Below are 19571 nucleotides of genomic sequence, written 5' to 3'. Positions count from 1 at the left end.
TTATATAAATTGCTTTTTCTGTTTTATCATTCCCACTCTCCCACAAGGGTCAATGCAGGGGCATCCAGTGTGGCCAGGTACTTTTGAAAAGGAATCCTATACGAAGAAAAGGAGAAATATTTAACCAGACCCTCACAGGTGTCAACCACTACAAGTCACTTTACAATACTCTATGTTCAGATTGAATTTATCAGTGTCCATTGATACCGAAATTCAGAAAAGCCCTAGAAACCATTTTGTCCACTTCACAAAAAAGAGCGCTGCCTGTGATAGTTCATATTCTAAAGCATTAGAAAATTGCAGAGGAAGAATAATAAAAAATAATTTAAAAATAATTAAATGAGAGGAAGGAGAAAATAAAATTATTGGGTAGCCTAAGAAGGTTTTATTCTTTTTTAAAGGGCAATATATGAATCATGGAGGAATAGGATGGAAGCAAAGGTTGACTTGAAGCTAGAAAAGCCTGAAGAAATAAGTATACTGAGTGGCCTTGGATTAAAATAGATTAAGACTCCTTATGGCTGCATTAAAATTCATCTACCAGTTCTTAAACTGGCATAAAAGTATGCCAGCTTAACATTTACTGACCCAAGGCTGGACTTTATTCTGGCTCAGTAACATGGCAGATAAACATCTCTATCCTTAAATATTGAATGCACAACAAAGGAAGCAACTAGTGGAGCCCTCTGGTTTATCCCCCCCCCCCAAATATTAGTAGGCATGTGGGGGAATATTTGCCAAATACTCTACACCCATCTTTATTTATTTATTAAATTTGTAGGCCACCAATCTCACTGGAGGCAATTCTTTAAAAGAAATCTCAACTTTTGAGGAAGAGGGGAGACATGGGAACCTTTGCTTTATGTCCCACAAAGCAGTGTGGGTGGGGTGATTAGAAGTGGTGAGAAACATTTAAAGAATGAAGTGAGATTTTTGTGGGGTAACAGATGCTTTTATGAACAATTTGATTCAGTAAATTCAGGGAATGAGAAAAACAAGGGGCAAAACTGACCCAATTACAGCTACACTATGGCTCTTAAAAGCCTGAGAAAGAGTGGAAGAAAGCAAAAATGGGTTGACAATTTCCCACTTTACCAGGTGATTTCTACCACCAGAAGAATCACTAGCCTAGAGTGAGTGGGAGATCCAGGGAAACAGTTGTGAGGTGCAGTAAGAGTAGAGGCAACTAGTTTCTCTCTCAATGCACCGCTGGAAACAAAATATCAAGCAGCCAGGAGGAATCCAAGCCATTTGGGCTCCCAAGCTCAAGTTTGTTACTTCTCACATCAACAAAGACAACATTAGTTCCATTATTTCTTAAAAGAAATACTCTTAAAGTTTGAAGCAGCCTGATTAAAAAACAGGGTGAACTATTATCTGCAGCCTTCCCCAGCCAGCCTGAAGACAGAGTGTAGGAAACAACTGCACCCAACTTGCGTACACAGACACATCCAAAGGCTAGTGCTCTTATCAAGAGAAGGTTAATTTAAAAACAGGTCTACTGATTTCAGTATAGTGGGAAATAAACTATCTCAAAGAAATGCTTTTTGTCAAAGGGAGTGATAAACTTTTAACTTCTTTTACCTATGTTTTAATTAAGCCTTATTGCCTCTTGACCTTTTGTGGCACAGGTAGGTCACTCTATATAATTTCAGGCTGTTTCCCAGAAGATTTATTTTCATTTGATTTTGTGAACTGAAATCTTATTTGGAAGCAGAGATCCTTCTCTAATTCACTAATTATACCAGACCAAAATAATCTTCTACTCTGTTATGAAAGTTGCATGCATTTTTGTAAGCCAGGTTTGGTATATTTTAACTCTTCCTTTCTCTCTTATTTTCCTAACAACATTTGGATTTAATTTATCTCTTTCACTTCTTGGAAGACAGGCAGTGGCAATAATGAATACTAGGCAGCTAACCCTGAGGAAGGATGGTAAAGCCTGGTTATTTAGACCTAGTAGGCTTTTGGAATAAAAGTTCTGGAATCTCCAATGTTTTATTCTAGCTGTGGCCTATCTATGCTGCTACAGAATTTATTGACATTAGATAACAGACAGAGATCATGCACAGAACAGAAGTTTAATGGGATCTTTGCCATTAAATGCAATGGTACTTAGCAGTGCATAATTAATTTAAAACACATTTTGTTAAAGTACATTTTTTAAAAATATATATATTAGGGTTAAAACAAAGAGGAGTTGCTATCTGAACTGCATTCCATAGATATCCAGAATGCAACATCAAAATGAACAATGGAGCTTGTTCTGGGTGGCAGGGCAATCACTTGTTTTTCCCATATTCCCTTTGGAACACTGTAAGATTTATGTGGGAATTTTTACTGCTTTTTCCCCCCTTTTTCCTTCCTCTTCATGTTATAAGGCAATAATCCAATCTGAATAAAAATAAATTTACAATTTCAGACCTAAGAGAGCTGTGGGAAATAATCTAAAATAATGTGTTATATTAGACCTAGAGGTTTACACATAATCAAATTTAGCACTATACTTATTTCACTAAAAATCCCATTCCATTTGACAATGCTTCTCTTACACAGCTGAATGCATTCATTGATTACAATAAATGTACCTTCAGATCAATGATGTGCAGTCATTAAAACATCCCTTGGTGGAAAACTCACTGTTAATAGCTTTCACAGATGTTCTGCATAACCTAGCTTTACCCCCAGGATGCAGAAATTATCTAAAACCTGCTGAGAGATTTTTTTTTCCCCACTTGTAAATTATTTTGCTGTGGATTACAGCTTTGTTATAAAATTCTCTGATTAAGCATAAAAGTGATAAGATGTTTCAAAACAATGTTTAGCTCAATGATTTTAAGCTAACCCACCTGTCCTGATTAGGCACATTTTAAAATAGTGATGTCAGGAGCATCCACAGAATAAGGTCCAAAGCTACATAAAGGCATTCTTATTTTATTATCATTTACACCAATCAGCTGGAATTCTGTTAAGCTAACAGAGTATAGAAGTCTTGGTAAAACTGATCTTTTGAGAACTGAAAAAAAGTATTAAGAAAAATTGCCCAAATGTGGAAGAGTTTACTTTTAAAAACAAAACTCTTTTAAAGGGTATGACTAATCATTTCCATGCAGTAAATTACAATGTGATTTCATATCTAAGGTATGAAAATAATTTTCTGATTCCATGACAGTATTTTGGGATGTGATCTCTAATGGTAACTTTCTTAGCAATATTCATGCTTTATTTTTCATAAGAAGGTACCTTTTATTACACTGACTGGCAAAGAACTAGATCCAACAATATTTCAGTTGAAAAAGTGAAGCTGATGCTGCTGAAATTTAATAGAATTTGATGCACCATTATAGAGTAAGCACATGTCTTCAGGTAGTACATAAGATCACATCCCAGCAGTAATCACATCGGTCTTGCGCAAGACATTGTACAGTAGCTTGTACAAGTAGAATGGGCTTGTGGGCTTCTACCAGTTTTCTTTTGTGCTAAAAGCAATTGTTTTCACAAAAGTGTTTCTTTGGACCTAGCTCTATAGCTTTTTATATTTACAATTCTACAAATCCAATTAGCTTTGACTTAGTAGCAGTTTACAAATGGATAAGTTACCTTGTATTTTGGAATTGCCTTTAGAAGTTCTTTCACTGGAACATCTGTGCCCACAACTCCCAGAAGAATGCCTTTTGATCTCTATTTTAAAATAAATATATGTTTAATGTTTGGTCAATAAACAATTGAAATCAGAGAAATGGTTTCAACCAATCAGTTTAATCCCATATGGATTAAAAGTGCACAAGGAATACAGATAATTAGCTACAGTAATTCTTCCTTTATTGGTAAGGATTCCTGTAGTTAATCTGCTTGTCTACGCACTAGGCCAGCAGTAGGCAATCTTGGCTCTTTTATGACTCGTGAAATCCACGAGTTATAAAAGAGCCAAGGTTGCCTACCCCTGCACTGGGCCCATGTGAAGCTGGGCAACCTCAAGTCTTATCACTGCATTAATGGCCATATGGCAATTCACACACAGCATCAGGAAGGAAGACTTCTTTCCTTGGAAGAACCATGCTGAAGGATGCTTGAGCGAAACATTAAGTTAAAACAAAGGGCCTCTCTGAGATGTTGCATGGATCACTTCTCTAAAATCAACAGCCATTTTTTTTCCTAATCCTGGAAGGAAAAGCATATATGGTGTGCAATGTTTCAACTGATAAGGATGCTTTCAGTTAAACTCTTTGAGTCTGGAAGTGTATCATGGAAAAATGTTGCATGGAACTATGCAATTTACTTTGTTTTCTCTTCAGATCGTATAAATCTTTCGCCTTTTATGGAAATATGCAACTTACTTCCCCAGCTGCCTGATCCTGTAACTGATACCTCAGAGGGAAATATTTAGTAAAAAGCAGTTTAAAATGTTAGAAATGAAGCAGAATGTTAAAAACATATTAAAACTTTGTTGAACTTATTTTTTCCTTAGGCAACTTTATACCATAAGTAAAGACATTTGTTCTAATCAAGGATTCTATAGGAACAACAATAAAAAATGCATGCATTTGTATTCATATATATGTATAGCTAATTGTGTATATGTGCAGGGTGCTACTACAGGCAAGAGTTTTACACAGCCGGATAGTGTATAATGAGTTCAGATGTTTGAGACATAATGCAAATAATCTAGGAGCATTTAACATACTTACATGTAATTGAAACAAATAATTTCCAATCTTATATAACAATTTCTAGGTTTTATATCCTGTTTGATATATTCCTCTTCCCATTTACAAGCTGCAATACACATGCAAATAAAGAGCTTGGCATTCTCAATTTGTGCTTCATGAATTCATGATATTGTATTTCAAAAAGTATTTAATGGTTATTGATATTAACAATGTGTGCTTTTATTTCAACAGCTAGCACAAATATATGGGGAAACAGCAGAATCTAAAAAAAAAATACACATGATTTCATCAAGCCATTCAAATACTCTATGTGCTAGTTTAAAGCTTTCATTTTTTAGCCGATGACTGTGAGAATACTTACAGTCTCATTTTGCTTACTAAATACTGGCATGGCAACAGTGGTCATCAAAACCAATCCCTGATCGTCAGCAAGCTATGTTTTAAAAAAAACAAACAAACATAAAGAGAGATCAAGAGAACACAAACTAAGGTCACAGTCAAGCAACAGCAATGAAGACATTCAAAGGAAGATACTTCTGATTTACTAAAATAACAGTGTTTAACTATAAACCTATGTTGTATTGCTTTGGGGCATTTCCAAAGCATGGACTAAGGCTCTAATAAAAAGGCTCTAATAAAAAGTCTTCTCTTTAAAGAAAGAAAATTATTATATACAATAATACAATAACAGAGTTGGAAGGGACTGTGAAGATCTTCTAGTCCAATATTTCATTCATCTGTTGGATATAAGATGCAATATTTTTATTCATGTTCTGGACATTTGGTTTCTCATATGAACTACATTTTTTTTCCAATAATCAGACCACAGCAATACAAACCATAGGACATTAATGACATCAGTCTTCAGCTGCTTTCTGCATTCTGTTATTTACGAACAGCATGACCACACAGAAATCACTGTAATTTTAGTAACCTTGAATTCTCAAACTGAGCAATGTTAAAATGAGTAGATGATAATCTTGCTAACCTCTGCAAACTCCCGGCTCACAGATTACATTTTTCAGGCAAATGCAAATATCAATCAAATTCCAGATAAATAAAAAAAAAACATTTCTGTATAATGATTGAACCCAACTCCAATTTGGTTTCCACTGTCAGTCAGTCTGGATCTTAGACACATTTAAACTATACATTGTAATCAAATATGCAGTAATTCCATATTAAGATTGCAAGTAGTTGATATAAAAAAGGAATCTGTTCTTCACATAATTAATGGTTGATGTAATTTATTCTTTTGTGATTTTCATAGTCTCAAGAGGTTTGTCTGGCCTTAGTATGATCCAGGTATTGCAAATGTAAACTATATTGTGTGAGACAAGCACACAACTAAAAACCCACAACTAGATATTGTTCACTACAAAATACATATGTCAGAAAAAAATTACTCTTTAATCTACTACTACCAGCAATACTACTCTATTGCTGGTAGTAGAAGATTAAAATTAAAAGCCTTTACATACAGTATGAACAAAAATGGACTGTGCTGGGAAAACATTTATCTGGGATTTTTTATTGCTTTAAGAATTTCCTTCACACACAATTCCTACTTAGGTCTTCCACATTTTCTTCCACCCATTCCATTATTTTTAACATATCCCCAGCTAATTAAATCAGCAAGTTTTATTGTGTGGGAAGTCACCCCCCCCAGAGAAGGAAATATTTGGGGGGATATTAAAAAGGCACAGTATTATATTTCCCCAAAGGATCTTAAAGGCAGAAAAGCAGGCCCAGTTTTTTTTTAATAGCCCTAAACAGAAACTAAGCAGGCCAGCTCTGTATAAATGCAGATTTGATAATCCCATTCAGAAAGACTGAGGCTGCATTCATGAGCCAATACTAGCAGGCAGAAGCCCATTGAAGACAAAATATTTTGAAATCCCTTGCAGCAAAACTGATGGCTAACAATAGCAGAGTGATAAGATTAGAACCAGCAATTCTTCACTCATCCAACACAGGACATAGCCATCGGTCACAACCCCAGGGAAGCAGGACATGACACAATAGAATTAACCCACCACCATTAGAATACCAAAAGGGCATACTGAACTTCAGATCAAAGTTCATGCCACAAGAACAACTCCAAACACAAAAGCTCAAGAAGGTATAAAAACCCACCACTTCCAGCACCATGTGGTCAGCACCCCAGAAACATGCTACTGTCACTGATGTTTCTGGCATAAATTAATAAACAAGAACCTTCTTTCTAAAGTAGTCTTCATTTTGTTTATTCCCGGCTTGGACTGGATCCTGATGAAGATTTTTCTTTCAACAATTGCTTGTATTATTCCAACTAGGAGCATGAAGTTATACCTAGGCATCCCAAAACAAAAGGTTCCAATTCACAAAATATTTGCTTATAGTTCTTTATCAGTACAAATGACGCTCTTAAAATAATTGCTGCAATGTGAATTTAAGTAAGTTTAACCACATTGGCAACAGTTTAGATTAGATGACTTAATCCAGAGAAACACTGGAAGTTTTTAAGAAGAGACTGGACAGCAATTTGTCTGAAATGATATAGGGTTCCCTGCCTGAGTGGGGGAGGGGGGTTGGGCTCGATGACCTCCAAGATCCCTCCTCCTCCTCCTCCTCCTCCTCCTTCTTCTTCTTCTTCCTATTATTATTATTATTATTATTATTATTATTATCGATCATCGCACAGTCAGCCAGATGTTCAGACTGGATTTGGCATTTTGTCTACCTATCGAGTCCTTACCCAGGACCTGGGATAGGCAGATGTGGATGTTTGATGGTATTACAGATATAGTCGCAGGATGGAAGCAGTTCCTAATAAGGCCGCCTTTTGCAATTGACTAATAGCGAATTTGTCAATGCCAATGGTGTTCAAGTGGTGCTCCAGTTGTTTTGGGATTGCACCCAAGGAGCCTATGACTATTGGTACTACCCTTGCTTGCTTTTGCCACAGTCTTTCTATTTCTATTTGTAGGTCTTTGTATTTTGTTATCTTCTCCAGTTCTTTCTCTTCTATTCTGCTATCTCCAGGCACTGCCACATCCACTATCCAGACTTTTTTGTCTTTCTTATCGACAATTGTTAAGTCTGGGGTGTTATGTTGCAGGTGCTTGTCTGTTTGAATTCTGAAGTCCCAGAGCAGTTTAATTTTATCATTTTCTATGACTTTCTCTATTTTATGATCCCACCAGTTTTTGCTTACAGGCAAATGATATTTTTTGCAGATCTTCCAATGCACCATTGTTGCTACTTTGTCATGCCGCTGCTTGTAATCAGTTTGTGCAATCTTCTTGCAACAGCTTACCAAGTGGTCCACTGTTTCTTCAGCTTCTTTGCATAGGCGGCACTTACTGTCTGTTGCTGTCTTCTCAATTTTGACTTTGTATGCATTTGTCCTTAAGGCTTGGTCTTGTGCAGCCAGAATTAGTCCCTCGGTCTCTTTCTTCAATTTTCCTGCTCTTAGCCATTGCCAGGTTTATTGTTATCTGCTTTCCCAGCTATTTTTTTCATGTATTGGCCATGTAGTGCTTTGTCTTCCCATGCCTCTATTCTGTTCTTCATTTGGTCTTTCTTGTAGGCCAGTTTGGTCTCTCCAGTAGTTAGTAAGCCTTCCTGATATACTAATTTCAGTGCATCTTCATCATTGTTCTTCAGATATTCTTCCAAAGCCATTTTTTCTTCTTCAACCATCTGATGTACTTGTAGCATTCCACGCCCACCTATTTGCCTTGGTAGATAAAGTCTATCAATGTCACTGCGTGGATGAAGGGCATGATTCATTGTCATTATTTTCTGGTCTGCCTATCCATTGCTTTTAGTTCTGCTTGAGTCCAGTCCACTATTCCAGCTGTGTACCTAATGACTGGGATTGCCCAGGTGTTGATTGCCTTTATGGTCTTTCCTCCATTGAGTTTGGATTTTAAGATCTTCTTCACTCTCTTGATGTATTCACCTCTAATCTTTTTCTTGACTTCAGTGTGCTTGATGTTGTCAGCTTGAAGGATACCCAAGTATTTGTAGTACTCTTCCTCATCCAGACTCTTAATGTTATTTTCGTTATTATTATTATTATTATTATTATTATTATTATTATTATTATTTCTTAGTTTAAAGTTAAGGACTACACAGAATCTACCGTATAAGATGACCCCTGACTTCGGAGAATATTTGCATGGTTAGAAAGTCATCTTATATGCCAGAAAATACGGTATTTTCCGGCGTATAAGATGATTCGGTGTATAAGACAACCCCCGACTTCAGAGAAGATTTGCATGGTTTAGAAAGTCGTCTTATACGCCGGAAAATACGGTAATAGTGGATGCAATTCTCCATAAGTCAAGCAGAGGATAAGTCTGGTGCAGAAAATATAATGATATTCTGCACTGTAGCAACCCAGTGAGTTTTAGGCCTCTGCAGCTGAAACAAATTCTTAACATTTAAGAGACATTATATAAAAGAATGAGAGTTGGTGGCTCTCTAAATGCCAGAAATGATGCCCTATATTAAGAAAAAAGAATCACAGCGGCTGCTGAATTACAAGGAATGTCTACAAATGCAATACATGCCAACTGGATTCACTGTGAAATGTGCTATCTGCAAGATGCTAAAATCAGGATGTAATAGAACAATTTCCAGGAATTCTCAAGTATAATTATCCCCTTCCTGTTAATATATGTGGGAACCAATGATACTTCAGAGAACAGCCACAACTATATCACCAAAGACTTTAACAAAACCTTGAAAGAAAGGTTAAGCCCTGGGAGATCAGGTGATTCTCAGTTTATGGAAGAGATCTGAAAAAAAAAAGAGGAATACTGCCAATCAATGACCAGCTACACAAATGATATTGACAGAAAAGATTTGACTCCTGGGACCACAGCGTGGGCATGAGATGCATAGCATTTGAAAAAAATGATTAAAACAAATATTTAGTCACAGTCTTGCTAGTTTGATTTAAGGGGACATCAAATCCTGGGAGTGCTGGAAATAAAGAAACAGAAAGTAGGACCTCTGATGGGAGTTTTCACACAGTAGAAAGTAGGAGTGTTACAAAAATGGGTCATTCAGTGAAATATCAGAAGGAATGTTGGCTCTTAAACCTTATAGTTTTCAGTGAGGTTCAGCATGTGGGAGTAACAAGAGAAGCCTACGCTTTTAGCATGGAAAATTAAATAGGACTTAATTATTTTAAAAGATTCACTAAGAAGATGCCCTTGATTTAATATAGGATTTGAAGGATACAAATTGTTAAAAAATGAAACGAGAAGAAACAGAAAAAGAAGAGTTGCAATAAATGCTGAAAATGTCTATTTTTATTCAGAAATCAAAATGAAAGAACTTGGCAATGTTCAAACAAAAACAATACTTTTGCTGGTGTTTATTATTCCTATTTATTTAAATAGCAATAAAAACTAGCTGGTGGTTTGGCCCAATTCTTATGTATTGGTTTTGAGAAATTATGGAGAGTGAATGAAATGCTATATTACTCAGAAAAAGCATTCTATGTTTAAAAAAAAAAGTCTAGTAAACTGTGCAGCAGTCAGTCTGACACTAATAACAGAGAGGATTCTAGAGCTGATCATCAAGAGATAATCTGTAAGCATTTGAAAACAAGGGATAATTGCAAGCAATCAGAATTGGTTTGTCAGAAACACATTTTGCTTGAATAACTTTATCTAATTTTTTGATCTGGGAATTTTCTTAGTAGACTTTAGGAATGTTGCAACTACAATATATCTTGATTGCAGCAAAACATTTGAGAAAGTACTTCCTGAAACCATACATACCAAACTAATTCAGTGTGGGATAGATGGCACCACAACAGTTAAGTGAATATAGAACAGGCAGAAAAAATGTACTGTATTAAAGTGATCTCATCAAATTAGAAATTTGATTTCAAATGAAGGTGCAGTCCTGGATCATTTTAGTCTTCACTATTTTTATTAAGGACTTAGAGGAAAAGGTGAAGACATGCTTATCCAATCTGCAGACGATACAAAACTGAGTGGGACAGCAAACACCCCAAAAAATAGAAATTAAAAAAAAATGGAAGTACACAGTTGAGGAATGAGTTGACAATAAAAGAATGAAACTTAACAGAAGATTCCAATGTTCTGCACCCAGCAGAAATAGATCCTCTTCTATTGCTATCGTTAACAATTTAATCAAAGAAATGTAGTATGTGGTCGCCCAATTCACATATGGTGACACTAGGTGGTTTACAATATTAAAAAAAATTAAATCATAAAACCGGTAAAATCCTACCTATCCACAGCAATGATAAATACAATCATACCAACCACTTGATTGGCTCCATATCAGCCTGAGGGAGCCAGGCCTTCAGACAGAACCATGTCTTCCAGGCCTTCTGGAAAAGTAACAAGGTGGGGACCAATCTTTCTCGGGGAATATTTCATATGAGGAGAGCACAGAGAAGGCTCTTTTTCTTGGTCCCACTGGATGTATTTTTCTAGTATATGGGACCTGCAAGATACCCCGCCTCCCCCCTCTCCTGATGGGACACTAGAGTCCTTCAAATACTCATGGCTCCAAGTCATGCAGGGATTTGAACATGATAACCAGTACCTTGGAATGCACCTAAAAGCAACTATTGCAATTCTTGCAGAAGAGGTGATGCTTGAACAACTTTCGGCTTGCACAGAATTTTGAACCAACTGAAGCTTTTCAAGGACAGCCCCATTTATTTATTTATTTATGAGACTTATATACCGCTTTAAGTGCAAGCACTCTCTAAGCGATGTACACCAGTAAGCAATGTATATATATTTACATTGCCCCCAACAATCTGGGTCCTCATTTTACCTACCCCGGAAGGATGGAAGGCTGAGTCAACCTTGAGCCGGTGAGATTTGAACCGCTGACCTGCTGAACACAGTCAGCTGAAGTGGCCTGCAGTACTGCACTCTAACTGCTGCGCCACCTCGGCTCTTCCATGTAGAGCACATTAGAATAGTCCAAATGAGAGGTCATCAAGGCATGAGTGACTATGACAAGGACCTGTTAGTCCAGGTATGGGTGTAACTGGGAGGAGTTACAAGTCCAGAAGAATCCCAAAATTACACACTGGGTCTGTCTGGGGTAGGGCAGGGAAACCTCATTCATGATCAAAGATGGCAATTCTACAAGGACCAAGGAGCTCTGAACTCAAAGCTACTTCATCTTGTTTTAGTCTGTTGCTCCCCTTCTAGACTTCAAACCCTCTAGACACCAAGAAAAGGTGGTTGCAGCATCACTTAAATCAAAACAGGCAGAGGTACCCAACTGAGTATCATCTGCATACTGGTGATATATCACCCCAGGATGCTGGATGATCTTAAATAAATGACAAATAGGAGCAGAAAATATACTTATTCTTGAGGGATCCTGCCAAGCAGGAGGCAGGTGTCACGCACACCCCGATCAACACCTGATCGGGTGAAAATGGCCGGAGAGGAAGGAAGCTAACCAGGAAAACACAATGCCCCTCCACCCAGAGTTATGCATATGGGCAACAATGTTATGCAATTAAAAAATGTACGATAACTATGGAGAATATGGACATCTTATTTGATAATATGAAAAATGATTTATTATACCACTCAAACATAGGGATTTCCCCTCCCCCCCCCAGGTTAGACTTGACAGAATTAGTTGCATCACATTAGTCATGTAGCCCAGCAGTCCCAACCTTTTTGGCAATTTTTCCATGGACCGGGAGAAGGATGGTTTCAGTTTTGCTTGCTCACCTTCTTAAAAGTTCAAATAACGATATTTGCTAAATCTACTGCCTGAGCAATTTATGACCATTCCTATATAAATTGAAACAAAATAATCTTTCACATGCCCCTGTCTGCAACGGGCCATAAACATCAATATTTCTAGTAACTGTGAATTACTGGATTTCAAATATTAACATAATACTTAATGCAATTTGTTTGTATTATTGTCAGTACAATTTTATTTTTATTTTGAAATCTTCTGCATTCCAACCTCAAATGGAAGGATGTGTGTTTGTCCTTTGAAATGCAAGAATAATTAGATTAAACGTACTAACAAAGTCCAGATTCTTCCACCCTATTGCTTTGATTTTTAAAGACAAACATATTGCTGCTTCAGCTTAAGTGCTTTCATGAAAGGATATTTTCTTACATTTCATGAGGCACTTCCATTTCCAAGTGTAAATGGTGCACATAAAAAAGATAATGAAAAGGCATTTTATCTGTTGTACTACTACATTCCTTTTCTCTATGTGTGTGTGTATGCATGCATGTGTGTTAATATAGAATCACCTAAACAGTCACAACACAAAAAAACACAACACACTTTTTAAAAGATGTAAATCAGATTAAAATAATAGTAAAACTTTTCAGATTTGTGAGACTCCAGGGCAAATTCTTTGTTCCCTTTCTCTAGTGCATTCTTGAAGAACTTCCTCCTTCTTCTGAAGCCAGTAGTCAGTGGAGAGGAACAGAGATCTTGAATTTGGAGAATTTCCCCCAAAATGGTGTAAAGATTTAGCACCAAAGTATTAAATCTTCTCTGATCCCATTAATAATTGTCCCATGTACTCATCAATGAAGATGCAATTGCCTACGGTACTTTTCTTTCTTCCTGGGACATGCTACTCACACCTTCCTTAACTGCTCACTTCTCTCTCCCCACTGACAGCAATGGAATGTCAGGACTTGCCCTCCATGTATCAAGAAACTGACAGCTGGGATGGATCAAAGGGGAGCATACCTTGGCATTTACACAGTCCCTTTTCTGAAAGGAGCCTTACCCTTTAGGGGGATATTGTCCACTTTTACGGGGCAAAGCAGGATTGGTCATCAGAGTGTCTACGCCCATCAAAAAAAAGTTTGGGCTTGTCCATACCAGGAAAGCAGCAATGCAGGGACAAGGATAGTGAAGATAAGGAAGGAGTGGACAGATGTGTCTATTCTCTAGTAGCAGGCTATGGGATCCAAAGGGCTTTCCAGTGTTGGGGTCTATTATATGGATTTTCTCTACTGTACTGTTGGTTATTTTAATATAAAGTGTTATGCTACAGCTAAAACTAATGAATTGACTAAGTGACAGGAATTTTCTGTAACTTATCAACCCTTCTAATCAACTCTTTACTTTTGAAAACAATTCCTGCTTATTATCAATATCTTCCAAAACATGTTCCATTCTTAAATCATGTATGTTTTTATACTTTTTTTTAAAACAGAAGTTAGGTTTCCCTTAAGGAGGCTATTTCTTGATTGATTTGGATCCTCTTAGTACTTAACTGTACTCAGAAAGTCCCTTACTTCCCCCACTAGTTTAGGATATATTTTTAATCATTTACGGTGAGAAAACTTGGTTTCACTGTTTATGGAGATCTGGTTTAGGATTCCTTCTCTTTTTCCTTTTTTTTCCCCCTTCCCAAATCAAGGTCTAAATTTCATCCACGACTTTAAAATTATTTTTTTAGCCTGAAATAGATTTTAGGTACTTTCTTCTTGTCTTTGTTACTCATCAAAAAGCTATTAGACCCTAAAAATTCACCACAGTCTGACAAATCTTTGTTATGCATGTCTGGGCTTAAATACATTTAAGGTTCTTCCCCCAAAGTTGTCACTCAGCAAGAATTGAGAAACATCCTTAACTTACACTTCTGCCTCCTGGTCAGTTTCTAGTTTTTACCATTTCGACATCTGTTTAGCATTCTGGGTGTACCTAATGATTGTACATGTGACAATCATTCAAACGTTACCTAGTCACAGGAGGCAATGGTGGGAAAATGTTTCATTCCAACTCCCAAAGCAGCATCATTAGAGTCATAAATCAGTGCAAGCATAAAGCATGATTCTGGAGTTGCTTGCTGTCCCACAGGACAGGGTTCAGGGCAAAGGGTAGAGTTGGGGTTATAGGTGGGTAGGAAGTTGAAGATACTCTTACTTTACTGAGACTCAGAGCTGGGTAAGACCGAGCCCGGAATGGCTTGGCTTGGAACGGGTACTTGTTAATAAGCTTTGAGTATTGGTTAGGAACCATAACAATGAGTGCCAGGACTGCTGTTGTAAATTGGTGCAGTCACATGATGTTTTGCTTTTTGACCTACAATGACAATCCCAGTCGCAACTGGTCAATGAGTGCTACCTGTATAAAATGGGCTGTTCTCTGAATGAATCCAACAACATTGTGCTGATCGCAGGGACGTTCAAAGGGGAAGTCAGTGTTCTTAAATCATAAATTGTTCATTCAGTGTTGCAGGTCTGCATCTATACAGGTTGAAGTCAAGTGTGAAACTAGAAGGCATAATGAAGATGCAGCACTCCACACATGTATTTTACCTTGAATGTTCAAAGAAGGTTTGTATGTACAACCAAGAGATATAAATAAGCAGCACTTCAAAAAGGAAAAAAAAATCATACACCAATCAATCATTGTATTGTAGCATTTTTTTCTTCTGAACTTTATTTGATTCAATTTATCTTCTTAGTTAACTTTAATAAAATGTCTAACATTTCTCCCAATGCATTTCATGACAGGAACAAGACTGTAAATTTTCCACTCTTTATGTAATTCAACACCTTGAAGAATGAAAAGAAAATGAAATGAAGCAAATAATGATGAATGGTGTGCCTAGATTTTTCAAAGCAGAATTGTATTAGGATAAAATGACAGCATACTGTGCTCAAAGAAAAGAAAAGGGAACTTCTGGAAACTTTAAGTGAACAGTTATTGCCCAAATCGTGTTCTTAAAACATTTAAGAAAGGAAAAAAACCAACAATATTTTCAAACAGAGCAAAATAATTTTCTTAAGGTGAGTTCTCTTTCATTAAGATGTGTAACAATAGTCTCTCCAGTTTTATAGAGGATCAGCACAAAATACCTCACAATAGGAATAAGTGAACATATCTTGAAGCTTGCTGTTTCCATAAATCATGTAAAACAATACTTTAGTGGGCTGTTATAGAGGAATACTTACGTCTAAGAGACACAGCAGAAGAGGAATCAAGTGTGCTAATTCATATCCACAAAATCCACAAACAAATAAAATGATTTATTTACCCTAAATAAATCATCCCCCCTCCCCCCAGGGAAACATCAAGGAAGAGACCAGATATTTCATATCTTGCTAATTCATTATTATATTTTAAATTGATCTGGACATAATTCCTAATTTGGATGGTTCATTATTAATATAACCATTTTGAAATGTGCCATTACACATGCAAAACTGTATAACATGTTCCCTCTAATAACACCCCACTGAGTGCAGTGTTTCATTCTATATTCTAACATCCATTTCAAAAAACAAAACTGGGGTCTGCTTTCTTTTGCACTGCAAAAATATATTGTTTATTTTATAAACTACTTATAAAATCTATCTGTCTGTCTGTCTATCTATCTATCTATCTATCTATCTATCTATCTATCTATCTATCTATCTATCTATCTATCTCACTACACATGAAATAACAGGTAATTCTAAGATTGGAAGTCTGCCCCAAGTTCATGAAAATGTTCTGAATGGTAACTGATAATCATAATTTTAAAAAATAACAATTGTACTGCTATTTGTTTAAATGTTACCAGAATATTTACATGTCATATGTATAGAAAAGCCACTGAGAGATTGGCAATCCATACACAGTAACTGACATAATCATGAAGATAGCTAAAGCAAAAATAAATTTGTTACAGACTGATAAATCTGGTATATTATGGGAGGGGTGGTTTTTTTGAGGTTCTATTGACCAGTATACAAAATTGAATCATAACGTTTTTTTATTATTTATAACCAAACAAGTTTGAGTTATTTTTCCTTTCTTGATTGATCACTAATAGGGAACTATCTCTGAATCTGGAAGAAACCGAAAGATGTATAAAAGAAAGAGAGTTCTAGATTCCTGAAAATAACTTAATCTAAACCAGATGAAAATAACTGAATGTAAGTGGTTCAGCTGTCCTCTTAAGTAGTGATTATTGTTCTGAAGTAATGAACTTCTAATAAACTTTCAGATATGTGGCTGAGAATGCTTTTTGGATCTAGTTCTGTTACAAGATAAGCAGTGATAGTTTTAGTTGTATAATGACTGTTCCCGAACAAAGGCAACTATTTAACAATTTATGTTCTAAAAATCTCCCATCTGAATAACTGCCATGCCATGTCTCGGTATATGTGGTTCTGCCTTTAAAAATCCCATTGAGTCCACAATATGGTTGCTAGATGTCTGTTTTAATTACATTTTATATATATATTTGTCATCTGCACTAGCAGTTTGTCTGTTTCCAAATGAATTTTATTTAAAATGCAAGTTTTTAATCTACAGAGCATGACTTGGAGGCAGGTTAGATGTCTCCTTCCATATTTATCAGCCTGTACTTTAAACTCAAGGATGTAATGTCCAGGTGGCCTTGCAACAAACAAGCAAACAAAAGAAGGAGGTGGCCTCAGAAATGCTGACCATTTTGATTATGATTCCATCTGCAGTAGACTGTCCCCATTTAAGTTAATCTGAGGCATAAAGGATCCTAGAATAGGTACCAATAAATATCTTTGATGAGGGCAGGCTAGAAACTGAGTGCCACGCAAAAAAGAAAAGAAAAAAGTACAGACTTGGGAAAAAAATTTGGAACTTTCATGTTATATATGTTGATGGCAGCAAGACTACTTTATGCACAAAAATGGAAGGACATTTCGATCCCCACAATGAATGAATGGCTGCAAAAGTTGATGGATAGGCAGAGATTGCTAAATTTACTGCTTTGATCAAAGAAAAAAAAACATAAGTACTTTTATTTCTATTTGGAAACCCGCTTGTGGACTTTGTGCTTGAGATGGAAAAAAATGAAACTTTGATTTTGGGCTTTACTGATTAGATCAGGCATGTCAAACTCATGACGTCATGTGACATCACATGACGTATCACGATTTTTTCCCCATTGCCAGCAATGGGGTGGGCACGGTTTCGGTGTGGATTAGATGGATCTCTTGTTATAGAAATGGCTAGTTTATACTATTATGTAAAAGTAAAAAGTTGCGGTTTGATGTAACTGTTTTATTCTTCTGAACCAGAGAGAGCCAGAAGTCAACACCTTTTTTCCCCCCTACACTTCTCTTTTCCTCTTTTCCTCTATTATTTTTCCTATTATTTGCTTTTGTATTTTTGTATTTTATATTATATTACTAATAAAAACTGTAAACTGAAAAAATTAGAAATCATTTTAGTAGGATTGTGAAAAATTGTTCAAAGGCAAAGGGACTGAATTGCTGCTTTGGATCAAACCTTTAGATCAAACAGCTGAATCAGTTGGATGCATTACATCAAATCAGCTGGCTTGGAACCCATTAGAAGATTTAATGGACTTTTGCACATGTACACACATATTTTTCTTACTATTAATTCAAATCAAATACTATAGACATCGCTCTTCAAATTGAATCAACCCTTTAAATCAATTCACTAATTAAAATCAGATCTTGGGTGATTTGTACATTGCTCATTTTCAGTATTTTCATAGCTTTAAAGTTATTTTTGCTGCAGGTTTTATATTTGAATTTATCATACAGTATTTCTAATTTGCCTTGCTTTCCTCTGAGAAGCACTAATATTTCATCATTGCATGTTATATATATATGTAACCACAAGAAAAGTTCAATTTGGCAAATTTAAATATATTCTTCAGAATGAATATGCAGCAATTAAAGGTCAGAAAATATAAGTTATTTAAAACACCATTCTCTTTAACTGTAAGGCTGATATTTTCAGAGACTATGGCTAATAGTAATAGAGAAAGAATACTGCTTGTTGCAATAATGACTATTTATATGCAAAGAGAATCACAGCATGGCTGGCTGGGGAATTCTGGGAGCTGAAGTCCACATAGTTGCCAAGATTGAGAAACACTGCTATACAGATTCAAACAAAATATAGCACATATTCAGCCACCATATGGGAAAACATACACTTGTGTTGACTCAGTCATTCATAAATAATGCATCAACCTGTGCAGTGAACTTCTTCAAAATGCCAGATGGATTTGAAAGCTTCTCCACTTGGTTGGGCAAAAATCTGAATGTTATATTTGTAAGATTAAAAATGAAGAAAATGCAGTCTTATCCAACTAACCATTTCCACTCATGGTTTTGTATCATGTTCATCTCAGCTAACCAGCAGTTACTTTTGCTTGATAATAGATCTGATGGTGATAATGTAGTTCAATCAAATCTTTCTTTCTGAGGATTGTCTTGTAACTCCAAGATCCAAAGAAGCTGTTCCCCATGCCCACACTAAGTGTATATTTCATAAGTACAGTATTTGATTAGTCCTAGTAGGTTTTTATATTGCACAAAGAATATTTGTAGGAATCTTGCATTAAATGGCTCCACTGTCAGAGATATATTCAGCATGGACATTTTTTAGGAAGTACTGTAAAAGACATGGAGGTTAGATGCAATTCTAAGTGTTATGCCTAGAAGTATATTCTTAATTAAGAAATATATTTTTGCTAATGCACTGAGGAAATATTAGTGCTTTGAAAAATATGCATACATTAATACTAACAAATCATTTTGTTTGTTTAGTTAATGCAGAAAAGGAAGCCTTGGACCCTTTAAATATGGTTCCATTAACTCTTCTACCAATGGCTTGGATGAGAGTTGTGGGGAGCTGAAACTCATTAGTACCTGCTCTTGACTACAGCATAGGGAAGAGTGGCAGCTAGCTTAGGAATGATTGGAATCAATATTATATTTTAAGCCCAAAGAATGTGCTAAAAATTAAAAATGACCATGTCAACGCTGCTAACATTGGATGTTCTTGCTTTGACAACAGATGGAAATGTAGCCATCTTTTCTCTATCGCTTTCAGAGTTTCTTGATGCTGGGAGGGGGAATGTGGATGAGAGTCCAGCTAGTTATAACAATAATA

The 19571-nt window shown here is 36.1% G+C and overlaps 1 protein-coding gene across 1 annotated transcript in view; it reads right to left on the bottom strand.

Moving 5' to 3' along the window:
- LOC120301001 (voltage-dependent calcium channel subunit alpha-2/delta-3) overlaps window positions 1-19571 on the bottom strand; it is a 405499-nt gene that overhangs the window by 103037 nt on the left and 282891 nt on the right. Inside the window, exons 14-15 of the mRNA XM_039327628.1 lie at window positions 5032-5103; window positions 3601-3681 (exon numbers count right to left, since the gene is read on the bottom strand). Of these exons, the coding sequence (XP_039183562.1) occupies window positions 3601-3681; window positions 5032-5103 (153 nt within the window). The remainder of the gene's footprint in view (window positions 1-3600; window positions 3682-5031; window positions 5104-19571) is intronic.

Source organism: Crotalus tigris, unplaced genomic scaffold (genome assembly GCF_016545835.1).
Source record: "Crotalus tigris isolate CLP2741 ecotype Arizona unplaced genomic scaffold, ASM1654583v1 scf7180000024362.2655971311:6658466, whole genome shotgun sequence".
NCBI classification, from domain to species: domain Eukaryota; kingdom Metazoa; phylum Chordata; class Lepidosauria; order Squamata; family Viperidae; genus Crotalus; species Crotalus tigris.
Note: the sequence above shows the minus strand (reverse complement) of the source record. Positions and strands in the feature narration are given on the sequence as shown.